Source organism: Rhinoraja longicauda, chromosome 13 (genome assembly GCF_053455715.1).
Source record: "Rhinoraja longicauda isolate Sanriku21f chromosome 13, sRhiLon1.1, whole genome shotgun sequence".
In the NCBI taxonomy this organism is placed as follows: Eukaryota; Metazoa; Chordata; class Chondrichthyes; order Rajiformes; family Arhynchobatidae; genus Rhinoraja; species Rhinoraja longicauda.
The window spans coordinates 9367515-9381080 of NC_135965.1; the positions used below are offsets into that span (position 1 = coordinate 9367515).

Consider the following 13566-nt stretch of genomic DNA (forward strand, 5'->3'; position numbering starts at 1 on the left):
TAGTCTGGCTAGTAGCCTAGTAATGTAACCACGATGCCAGTATACGCACAGTACAGTATCTGGTGTAAGAGCATCTGGTCGCTACATTAGGTGCAAATAAGTACAGGCATCATGTGCCAAGAAAAAAATATCGGAAGTGAAAGCACAGAAACCTAGTTGCAGAAATGGTAAATTCTGCATTATCATATCATATCATATCATATCATATATATATACAGCCGGAAACAGGCCTTTTCGGCCCTCCAAGTCCGTGCCGCCCAGCGATCCCCGTACATTAACACTATCCTACACCCACTAGGGACAATTTTTACATTTACCCAGCCAATTAACCTACATACATTGATTGTAGCTTATCCAGACTTGCTAAAATGTGTACTTGAAACATATTCTACAGCTGGCTAGATATACACACTTCCAAAATAAATTGAATGAAAACATTGTTAAAGATCTCAGGACATCCTAAGGTATCACAAAATGCTGGAGTAACTCAGCAGGTCAGGCAGCATCTAGGAGAGAAGGAATGGGTGACGTTTCGGGTCAAGACCCTTCTTCAGACTGATGTCGGGGGGGGGGGCAAAGAAAGGATATAGGTGGAAACAGGAAGACAGTGGGAGAACTGGGAAGGGGGTCACAAAATGCTGGAGTAACTCAGCAGGCCAGGCAGCATCTAAGAGAGAGGAAAGGGGTGACGTTTCGGGTCGAGACCTTTCTTCAGACTAATGTTAGGGGGAATCACAAAATGCTGGAGTAACCCAGCAGGTCAGGCAGCATCTAGGAGAGGGGGAATGGGTGACGTTTCGGGTCGAGACCCTTCTTCAGACTGATGTCAGGGTCAATGATACCTTCAATTTGTACCAGCATCTGCAGTTATTTTCCTACACTACTCAGGATATCCTAAAGTCTTTATTGCTTACGAAATATTAAAGTGCAATAACTGTTGGGAGTATGCTCTCACAAATAACTGACCAGATAATAGTTTTAAGGAAAACTTGTGAGGAGGAAAAGCTAAGGAACTCTTGAAAACTGCAGCACAAATAATCCTGTGACATCTTTGTACATCTGAAAAGACAGGAGTGTTCTTATTTAATGTCTTAGCTGAAAGACAGCATGTGTAATGGCGTAACCTTTTCTCAGAACTACACTTAAATGTCAGGCCACGTTATGTAATGTATGCAGTGGGACTTGAATGTACAACTTTCTACCGTAGCAGCACTCAAACTGACACTGAGCTATAACAGGCAACAGATTAACAATCGAGTACAAAAAGATTGCAACAAGACCATGACAGATCATGCACACTATGCTGCAACTTCCCACAGATCTTTTTCAAAAAAATCCGTTTAAAATATTCTATATATCTGGCAGGTTAGATAATATCCATCAAGGCTGCGGTTTTCCTTACAGCAGGATATTTTTTTAAATGGGAGTCACCAGTAAGTGTGTGTTTTTTTCCCTCCGTTTCCCAATGTCCTCAGGAAGACTGGTGCTTACTTCTCAAACTGCTGTAATCCTGGTGAAAATGTTCCGACAGTTTAGCTGTCCAATACATGTCACAATGAAGCAATATTTTGAACATGAGTGAGTGAACATCTGGATGAGAGCTTGAGATTTGATGATTTGCCCTGTACTAGCCTGCTTCCTTCATACACATTTGAGATCATGATTCTAAGAGACATGGCAAAACTATCTTGGTGCATAGCTTGTACAGTGAAACAACAGAATGATGGAAGTAATGGGTATTCAAGTCAATGCATATTTTTTTCAAAACAGCATTGCTTAAGTGTTGTTGGAACTTCACTCCAGGAAAGTGGGGAGTGCTTGCTCACAGTCAAATTCTTCCTTGTCAAAGCTTCCAGGGAATTAGAAAGTTAATCACTCGTTAATCACTCGCTATACTAGCTTGAGTAGCCAGTATACAAGCTTCTCAACTGCCTCCAATGCTGTAGCTGTACAAGTTTAGTGGTTTGCATAACTCCGCTCCTCATAGCTCATGGAAGTGGCCAATGGTTACACTCGCGTTTCATTTCCGACACACTTCTTGCAGCTGTAGAGCTAATGGGAAGCTGTTGCAGATGTTGTATATATGGACCAGCAAAGCATTCGACAAGGTTCCGCGTGGTAGGCTGCTCTGGAAGGTTAGATCGCATGGGATCCAAGGAGAGATAGCTGGTAGACACAAAATGCTGGAGTAACTCAGCGGGATAGGCATCATCTCTGGAGAGAAGGAATAGACGACGTATCGGGTCGAGACCCTTCTTCAGCTGAATGGGGAAATTGGCTTCATGAAAGGAAGCAGAAGGTGCTAGTGGAAGGTTGCTTCTCGGACTGGATGCCTGTGACTAGTGCTGTGCCTCAGGGTTCAGTGCTGGGCCCATTACTGTTTGTCATCTATATCAATGATGTAGATGAGAACATACAAGGCAAGATTAGCAAGTTTGTTGATGATACAAAAGTGGATAGTTTTGCAGATAGTGGTTGTGATAAATTGCAGCAGGATCTTGATCGATTGGCCTGGTGGGCTGAGGAATGGTTGATGGAATTTAATACAGAGAAATGTGAGGTGTTGCATTTTGAGAAATCTAACAGGGGCAGGACCTACACAGTGAATAGTAGGGCTTTGGGGAGTGTTGTGGAGCAGAAGGATCTCGGAGTGCAGGTGCGTGGTTGCTTGAAGGTGGAGTCGCAGGTAGATAGAGTGGGCAAAAAGACTTTTGGCACATTGGCCTTCATCAGTCAGAGTATTGAGTATAGAAGTTGGGAGGTCATGTTGCAGTTGTATAAGACGTTGGTGAGGCCACATTTGGAATATTGTGTTTAGTTCTGGGCATCATGTTATAGAAAATATGTTATTAAGCTGGAAAGGGTGCAGTGAAGATTTACAAGCATGTTACCAGGACTAGAGCGTCTGAACTATAGGGAAAGGGTGAGGAGGCTGCAACTCTATTCCTTGGAAGGACGAGGGGTGATCTTATAGAGGTGTGTAAAATCATGAGAGGAATAGATCGGGTAGATGTGCAGTCTCTTGCCCAGAGTAGGGGAATCGAGGACCAGAGGACATAGGTTTAAGGTGAAGGGGAAAAGATTTAATAGGAACTGAAGGGTAACTTTTTCACATTAAGGGTGGTGGGTGTGTGAAACAAGCCGCCAGAGGAAGTAGTTAAGGCAGGGACTGTCCCAATGTTTAAGAAACAGTTAGACGGGTGCATGGATAGGACAGGTTTGTAGGGATATGGATCAAATGCGTGCTGGTGGGACTAGTGGAGCTGGGACGTTGGCCGGTGCGGGCAGGTTGGGCCGCAGGGCCTGTTTCCACACTGTATCACTCTATGATTCTAGTCACTGCCAAAAATCTGTCTGAGATGGCTCCAAATAGAGAAGGACCAACCGGAAAGCATCAAACCAACACAGGTGTCCTGCATAAACAGTCTCCCTCACAAACAACCCACCTACCACCTGCCCCTTCTTTGAAATAGTCCAAGGTTCCCACATTGGCCTGATTACCGATCTCAGAACTCAAAAATGAACAGTACGTGAGTCACTCGAGCTTGGGGGACTGGTTAAGAATATTTGAACTGAAAATGTCCCTAACTTGACACCTTGTGTTTGCAGTTTACCTTTGTCAGCCCAAACTTGCATGGTCAGAGTATTGCTGCAAGGGCACACAAACTATTTTTTTCTGAGAAACTACAAATGGACTGATGACTATAATCATCAGCCAATATCAACTCATTTTATCAAAGGCATTGCGAACTGGGGACGTTGATGGGATGGATGATTGATGGCACAACTGACTATGGCTGTGAGGAGGAAACATTTCTCGATTAATTCTTCTGGTGATGAGTAAGAAGAAGATGCTTGATTAGAAATAACATTACAATTTTTGCACCAAATAGGACACCAAACATAATACTTTTTCACCCTTGCTGTTACTTAAATGCTTATATCCCACTGCAGTCAAAACCAGCCTTTTATGTTAAAGGTAGTTCATCTCATCTCAATTCTGGAATTCTATTATTGTGCTCCGAATGATTCTGGCAGAACCAAAATGGAGGGTGGTTGGGAGAGGACAAAATACAGAATTCAATCATCTAGCACGATGCTTTTCACTCTTAAATTGTCCCTGTTAGATGAAACAAGGAAAACTTCTATATTTCATGAGTCCTGTCATTTCTTGATGTGTATAAAACATACAGCCAATGGTGATCCCAAAATAAAATTGCCAGATATGCAAAGCCACAGCCTTGGGTTAACTTGATTAATCTCTTTTGCCTGTTAAGAATCTCAACAATCCATACTCGCCATCTTACTGAACGCTGACGATGGGAAATAGCTGCATTTCCCTGCAACATATTTACAAATGCAGCTGATGATTCATTATGAAATGCTATCAATCACACAGCATCACACAGCAATCAATCTATGAGCTTGGAGCCAAGTGAGAATGGTTTATAGAAGCATGTCATCCATGACAGGACTTGCAAGACTTTAGTTGATTTTTGGGTACTTTTGAACAAATAGAACCTCAGTTTAATAATTAAACATTACACCAGAAGTGGGGTTTCAGAGGGGTTTAAAACTCAGTACATGCTTTGATCAAATGCAATTACTGTACCCTAGCACACATTGGTAGGATTGAGACCTTATGCTTCTAAGGGTCAAGGAGTATCTCTGGCAACTGAGGGACATGAATGAAAACATTGATTTGGCTGGAACTGGGGTATCCTGTTCTGTTTTGGTCACACATTTTTGGAAGAGTAGCCTTGGATAGAAAATATTTAATAGGATGATTCCAAGGATGTCGGATTTTAGTTACAGGGATGACTAAGTTCTCTCTTTGGAGCAAAGTTATTGACCGGGGTTGCAATGGAAAGCTTTTGATATTAAGACAAGTTTAGACCATTGAGTGAAACTGTTCACACTGGCAGAAGGATCATTACCCAGAGGGATATGGGCCAAATGCAAACAAATGTGATCAGCTTAGATAAGTATGTTGGTTGACATGAATGAGTTGAACCAAAAGGCTTACTTCTGTGTAGTATTACTCTATTACTAAGCGTTTGAAAGAAAAAACATACATGCAGGAATCTGGGAAGGGGAGTGGGATAATTGCTCTTGCATCGAACTAACACAATCTGTGAGCCAAACAGCTTTCTTCCATGCTCTCGTGCTTGTAAGCTTTGTAATTTTATGTAGAATGACTGACTGCCAAAGCACAAGAAATCACATCCAAGCAGGAGTGAAGATACAAGAAGAGTGCACTGAATCAACTGCAGACCAACAATCTGTTCAAAGCAGACATTGCTGAAACACCACCCATTCCTTCTCTCCAGAGATGCTGCCTGTCCCGCTGAGTTGCTCCGAAGGTGTCTATCTTAATTTGTTCAAAGTTCTGCACTCTGAGTTCCAAGCTCCACAAAGAGACACTACCTTGATAAACTTGCACTTCTTTCTACAAATACGGGACATTTAAAAATTTGCATAGCTTCTGAATGGACTCCCCATACGACAGAATAATAATGGAACATTGGATAGAAACACTGCTTTGTGTAAATATAAACATGCCCATAAAGTGGAAACATAAGAAAATACAAATGCTGGAATCTTGACCAAAACAAAGTGCGAGATGCACCTTGGCCTCCTCCATTGTCAGTGACACCAAATGCCATTTTAATTCATTTTCCCATAGTGACCTCTGTCGTTAGCCTCCTTCATTGCCAGTTGGGCCACATGCCATTTTAATTCACCTTCCCGTTCCCATGCCTACCTTTCTGTCCTTATCATTCTCCAATTCCAGAGCGAAGCCATACACAAACTGAAAGAGCAGCACCTCATATTCCACTTGAGTAGCTTATAGCAAACAGTAGGAACATTGAATTCTCCAGCTTCAAGTAATACAACCCCTATCTCTTTGACCCCTGCCCCCCTCCAATCCTGGTGTGCACCCACCTGTCCCACCATCTGAGTCACTCCGCTTCTCCCTCCCACCAACTGCACATGCACATCACCTCTCTTCCATCCCTATGTCCTATATATCATTTTATGTCCTCTTCCATTGCCCCTGTCCACACATATCCTTCCCGCCAGCTCCACATTCCACTCTCCCTTTTCTTTTCTCTGTATCAGTATCACCTTGAACCTTTATCATCCTTCCGCCCCCGCTCCACCTGCATCCACCTATCACTCACCAGGCTTTGCCCCACACCCCTTCTCTCTTTTCCAGCTTTTTCCCCCTACTCTATCAAATGGAAAGATGGTCCCGAACTAAAATATTACAGATCCATTCCATTTACAGATGCTGCTTGACCCACTGAGTTACTCCGGCCCAAAGTTTTGGGACCTCACTGCCCACGGTAGAACAAAAAACTAAGAGTACCATTAGTTTTGTTATTCTGCTACTTTTGTATTGATGTTCATCTAAAAACCACTCAGAGCAATCCAAAAACAAAATATTTCCATCATTTCCATTATTTCCATCATAACAATATTTCCTGAAGAAGGGTCTCGACCCGAAATGTCACCCATTCCTTCTCTCCTGAGATGCTGCCTGACCTGCTGAGTTACTCCAGCATTTTGTGAATAAATACCTTCGATTTGTACCAGCATCTGCAGTTATTCTCTTATATAACAATTTTTCCATCATGTTAGCAATTCAATACTCAGACCAACACAAGTACTGTGAACCCTGTACAATTCTTTACCAAATGTTTACAAAGTTGTATTCACAACTTGTTGGTTTGTTTTGAATTCTGCATTGTTAAATTAAAATGGACCAGTTAACATTAACAATTTTGGCTCCTTCAAAATGTTCAATCTAAAGAGGAAAGACCATATTAAATGCATCAATGGTAACATTAGTCAAACCCAACGAATTTTAAACACAAATTGGCAAATTACACAAGTTCAGAAATTCAACATTAAAGTACAAAAAAATTACTCATATCATATAAGTATTGAATTTTTACATACAGAAAAAGATCATGAATTGTAATGTGTAGAAATCACAAAATGCCAGGGTTATAGGAACTGTAATGTAGCATAAGAAGCCAGTTTCAAAAGTGCCAAGTGGTTGTTTGATCTTTAGCTGTGTGCACGTCTCATTGCAGCACTCATCTGCCCTACAGTATGTCAAAAGGCCTGTCAAAAAGCTGTTTGCTGTTCAGACTGCTGCAACTTAACACTCAAATTTAATTGTTCCAGGTGCAGCAGACCTTTTAAAATTGCGATCGATCATGGAGGTTTGGGCGAACAATGAACTTTTAAACTATGCAAATCCCGAGTCTATGTGCAATGCACAATTGCTCACGGTTTAACTCCACATGGATGTTTTCCAAGAATTAATTTTCAAAATAAGTGATTTTGTAGCTAGATTAATTCAATAATAGCTGATAAATACATCTGTATAGACTAACTCAGTAGCATAAGCACACGCGGCCTGCCTCAGGTTTACTGGTAAGTAATCAATGCAATGCAATATTCACCCTTCCCGCAGCATTTCCCCAAGCAAGTTTATCCTCAAAGCACCAGCCGATCATCAACAAACTTGATCATGGAATACCATGTAACCTTTCATGCACTATCTATAACTTCAACTGTGCAAGGGAGATTGTTAGCAGGGAATCCTAAAAATTCTTCTAGAAAATAAAGCAGCACCAGACCAGAGCAACGTGAAGATAAAAAGAAGAAAAAACAGTATGCAGAAATATCTAAACTGGAAGCTTCTTTTTAAAAAAATGTTGATTTTTAAGAGTTTGACAGAAATAAGTCAAGGATATCATATTTCAGTTCTAAATCTATACAAACCATGAAGCAAGCATTTACTGTCTGTTTCAACAACTTACCGATAGATGAAGATGCTGCTGTCTAGACTTCCTCACATTCTTGATAAAACGACGGCCCAGCTTTTTGGCATACCAAACAGAAGCAAACATCCTTTCCCTACTGCTTTTATTCTACCTCCTCTACAATGGGACTGCTGTATTAGATCTCACTTTATTGTGAAACATCTGACGGTAGCTGGTACTTTAGGAAGATAAACTAGATTGTGCTGCGTCACACAGTCACAGGTTGGTTTTATAAAAGGGGGGGAACCCGATTCCTTGCAATAAATTAGATCGTGTCACACTCTCTGTATGAAGGGCAACCCTGGCCCACACAGCTTGTGTTAAGATTGAGCCCACTTTATATGCTTAATGTTTTGCACCTTTAAAAGCACAGAGTCGGATGAGAGCTCATTTGCAGACTGAGCTGATGTGATTGCAAATAGATTGAACAGAATGCTGCTCAATCCAATTTAAAGGCAGCAGTTAGGAGGCAAGGAGTGGGTGAGTTGCGCCAAGTCTGGTAAAGCTATGACAAGGAACAAAGCTAGTTTTCCACAGGCATGCGTGATTCAGCAAATAAACCCTGTAAGTGCTGACTGGATGCATTGGTTGCATAGTCACAAGTGTTGACTTATGCCAGGAAACTACAAGATACACGACCATCTGCAAATGTGCTGCAGGATAAACTGTAAATGTACTCCGTAGAACGGTATCTCTGAATGCTGGTTAAGCACATGACACTTTAACCTTGGCAATGAAATAATCCCCTGTCAAACACCATAAAAGACTTAAAGCCACTTTTTGCATGAATTAAGTAAATTGATTTAACTATTTATGCAGAATAATTAGTTGCACGAAGCTTTATGTTTAAAATAAAATTAGGTTTAGTTCAAGGAAAAAAGCCCGTTATTTCTCCCACATGTCCAAAAAAAACCTGCCCAAGTATCGTATTTACATAGCATTGCAATTCATTGACTACCAGAAGAGTACCCTATGCGAGACCGCAGAATTCATTTCCCAATGATTATCAGCAGCAACTTACCACTACCAGTTTAGCAAATAAAATACGATATCATCAAGAGCTTTCACTCAGGTTAGTCGTGACCTGCATATATTAAATTCTTAATTTAAAAAGTCAAGAACTGTACAAAAAGCCAGTTATTTGGGAAGTGGGGGAGGGTAAAGAACACTATGGCTTCACTATTGGAGAAGTAAACCCTGTTGCACTGGACTGGATTAAAGAAAACAGTCCAATTGAGAATGATGAGCAATATCCATGATACGAAGGCTGTCCTCTGTCACGGCATAGAGGGAGGGGGTGGTACTGTATTTCTTTTATTCGGCTCCCAATGAAGGAAAAATAAATAATGCATGCTGCATCAAATTATGCAGTATATCAGGTGGGGCTATATTTAAAATATCTCATCAAAATCATACATTGACATAATACAACATCTTGTTTAGAATGACTCAATGATCGCAACAACAATCAGAGCCATATGGAGCAGCAATAAGGGACTGGTGAATTAACCCCTTAGGTAGTGCAAGTTAACGAAGGTATAATCCATTTTATTTCAACTACACCAATTATAGATAATATTAGAGTTAAAGATAGGGATGACCATAATTTAAGGGAGAGCAGGAAAAAAGGCAGCACAAAAATCTGCATTTTTCGAGGTCTAAATTGAGCATAACAGAAGGGATGGATTGTTCATTTACACACACAAAAGGTACAAAGTCATTATCTCATTTAAAGAATGAATTGTTTAGTGTGAGCAGTATCCATTCCCAAATTTCTGGCCGTGGACACAATATCAAGCCATTGCTATAAGATTGAAAATCACTACTCAAGTGTTCTTAGAATTATACAATCAGGGAGACGCATCATGGACATTGCCTTTTGGCCCACTGAGTTCATGCCATCAACCACCAATTTACACTACATAGAACAGTTCAGCACAGGAACAGATACCTTGGCCTACAATATCTATGCCGACCACAATAGCTGACCATAATGCCACAATAAAGTAATCTCACCTGCCAACACGTGATCCTTATCCCACCATATTCATGAACCTATCTAAAAGCATCAAATACCACCATTGCAATTGCCACCACCACCACCCCTGACAGCACATTATCTGCATCCACCACCTTCTGTCGAAAAACTTGCGCGGCACATCTTTAAACTTTGCCTCATACCTGACAGCTTAAGCCCTCTAGTCTTTGACATTTCCATCCTGGGAAAAGGGTTCTGACTTTATTTATTCCCATCAGGTCTTCCCTTGACCTCAGGCATTCTAGAGAAAACAATCCAAGTTTGTCCAACCTCTCCTTGTAACTAATACTGCCTAATCTAGGCAGTATTAAAGGTAATACTCCTGCTCCTTCTCCAAACCGTTTACATCCTTCCTATAATGGGGGTGCCCAGAACTCCACGAAGTACTTTAACTATGGCCGAACCAAAGCCTTATAGAGCTGCATCGTGGCTTCTTGACTCTTGCACTCAATGGCCCAACCAATGGAGGCGAGCACAGCATACGCCTTCTTGACCACTCTATCTACTTGTGTTGCCACTTTCAGGGAACTATAGAACTGGACCCCAAGATCCTTCTGCACATTAATGCTTTTAAGGGTCTTGCCACCAACCATGTACCTTCCCTCGCATTCACATTCATCCCATTTCTTTTTTATTCTCCTCATGTTTTCATCAACTGCCCCCAAATTCTATCCTCACCTGGACATCACTTTTATGGTGGCCATTTAATCTACAAAACTGAACATCTTTTGAACGTGGGATGAAACCAGAGCACCAGTGAAACCCCATGTAATTACAGGTAGAACATGTAAACCCCGCACAGATAGCAATCAAGGTCAGGATTGCATTGAGTTTGCAACAACTCTACTAGATGTGCCAATGGACCTCCCTCATATTGAGTTACTCAATACGTTTTGAATAATAATCCAAATGTTCAGTCCCCCATTTATTGCTCCTTGCTAATTGCCAATACAAGCAGATCAACCAGCTTCAGTTTTGTTTATAGATGTAGCATGGAAACATGCCCTTTGGCCCACTAAGTCCATACTGAGCATCAATTACACATTCACACTTGTTCTATGTTATCCCACTTTTGCATTAAACTCCCTACCCATCAGGGACAATTTGCAGAGGCCAATTGACATACAAATCCGCACATCTTTGGGATGTGGGAAAAAACCGTAGCACCAGTAGGAAACCCACACTGTAATTGGGAGAATGGGCAAAAGTCCACACAGACAGCATCAGACGTCAAGATGGAAACCAGGTTTCTGGCGCTCTGAGGCAGTAGTTCGACCAGCTGTACCACTGCCTCACCCTCTGGGAAGGATTGGCATTACAAAATGAACTCTTGTCCACTCTTGCACAACTGAATCTTAGATTTTTCTCCCAAGTTGTGGAAATTCAATTACTGTCCAAACAATTAGTCGTTCAAGCAAATAGACAGCATTTTAGATCCATGAGATTACAAATGTGTTATAAAACCGCAGCCTCGTTTTATGGATTAACAGTCCAGTACAGTCAGCAGCCAAATGAAAACTATGACCCATGCTAGCCATATTCAAGGACAGTTAAAAAGGAGTGAAATAAATGCTCCTGGTTCCTACCCTCAATGTCACTCAATCAAGTTGTCCAGCAGTATAATCTGAAATCAGCAAATTAGCTTCAATACCAACAAAACTGCAAAATATCATTTTTCAGTCTCTTTTAGGGTCACGTTTTAAACTATATATATTTTAAAAATGTAACCAGTGAAAGCGCAGTGTCACTTAAATAACAAAGCTGCTAATATCTCAATAAAATCAGTATAGGAAAGTGGTTTAAAATGACAGAAAAGCCATAAGTGGTTTTTTTCCATAACGCACTGGGATGCCAAGATAATATATCATACATGAAAACATGTGGGATACAAGATCATTTTCAAATATCAATGTACGCGATGACATTCATTGCTTGTGCGATAACAGTCATTTGGTATCAAATGTGAAGATCAAGGGCAATATATTTTCTAAATAATAACACATTTTTATTATATATCAGTAAGGATATTTTATTATATCATTTGTTATCTGCACATTGCAAAATATATTTTAGTCTGATAACCATTCCCGATGACAAATTCAAGTCTTTGTTTTTTTACAATCAAATTTTAACATACCTTGTATGTTAGGAAGGAAGTGCAGATGCTGGTTTAAACTGAAGATAGACACAAAATGTTGAAGCCAATAACATTAAAATTATCAGACAATAAAGCAAAAGAGGTTTAAGGATAAAGATAATAAATTTACATTTAGAGCACTGGAAGACCAGAAATCAATGTGCAACAGCTAATCTAGGCACATTGGGAAGGAGAGACTTGGTATGATTTAAGGCATTAATAGCTGAATTTAATACAAGCTGAAGTTTGAGTATTGCTAAAAGGAGTGATGAGTGGAGATGGAAGTCAGTAGCCTAATGCAGTCAATAGCTCGTCATAGAATTGAAGTAACATTCTAGTTCAAGCTGAAACAATGACCAGAGTGGAAGATGGAGTCCACGACTGGGCGGGGGTGGGGGGGGGAAGGAAGAGTATTTGAGATATGTGGGTAGTGTGCTTGGTGCATGAATGTCAAGTTCACATGTTACATGAAGATGACAGCGATGGTGCTGACTGCAAGAGAGCCAGTGAAGGAGGTAATTCTCCCCACTACTGAATGCAAGAAATTGTTTCTCCACAAATGGTTCAGTGGACATGTCAGGAAACAAGAGGAAAGGTGTCACCAGAATCACGGGCCAATCTAGGAAACTAACAAAAGCTACTTAGCAACATCTCACCAAAGACAATTATGCTAATAGCACTTTTCTACAATGCCTCAGAAGAGCCAACCCTTTACCACACTAATAACCAGGAAAATATCTGTCGAGGTTCCCAATGCAGCATGGGAGTATACATCAAGAAATTCCACACTCCAAACTCATGGTTTTATGAGGGACTGATCGACACCAGGAATATGAAGCCAAAATTGAACCCCAAAGTCTATAAAAGTCAACATGGCGATGTTTTTGGGGACACTAGGCAGTTGGAGACAGTGGTGTTACAAATACACATTGCAAGCGCAGAATCTGCCTCTTGTGGTGCTCAGCACAAGCCTCACAGAAATCTTCCATTTTCAAATGCACAACAACCAGGCATTATCAAAACAAGCTTTACAAAAGGAATGGCACTAATAACAACTAAGTGATGTCATAAGATCCTTCATTCAGGCAAAGGTTTGGAACTAACCAGTCCCGATGGTGTGCCTGGCCAAGTTGTTAAATGATTTGCGGACCAACTGGCTGGAGTTTTCAAGGACATCATCAACCGCTCACTACTACTCCCCAAGGTCCCCATCTGCTTTAAAAAGACAACTCTAATGCTGGTGTTCAATCAGAACAAGGTGACATGTCTTTATGTGCCAATCAGTGGCACTCACATCCGTTGTGATTATTTGGCCTTGAGGGTTGGTTATGACACATATCAACATCCGCCTTAGCAAGGTCCGGGACCCACCACCATTCACCTGCGGCCACAACAGCTCCACAGGGGATGCCATTTCACTGGCTCTCCACTCTGCACTGGACCACTTGGACAAGAAGATCGTGAACATCTGACTGTTGTTCATCAACTACAGCTTGGCTTTCAACAACATTATCTCCTCCAAACTTATCATGAACCCCAAGGAAATGGGT

General features: G+C 41.1%; 1 protein-coding gene across 21 annotated transcripts in view; it reads right to left on the minus strand.

The window, feature by feature from the left end:
- Positions 1-13566, minus strand: part of LOC144599431 (disks large homolog 1-like) — a 354144-nt gene that overhangs the window by 177936 nt on the left and 162642 nt on the right. The window contains exon 1 of one of the 21 annotated variants that reach the window (XM_078410320.1): positions 7839-7943. The exons of the other annotated variants lie outside the window; for them this stretch is intronic. Within the exon in view, the coding sequence (XP_078266446.1) occupies positions 7839-7928 (90 nt within the window). The 5' untranslated portion in view covers positions 7929-7943. Of the gene's footprint in view, positions 1-7838; positions 7944-13566 lie in introns of those variants that run through there. 21 annotated transcript variants of the gene reach the window in all.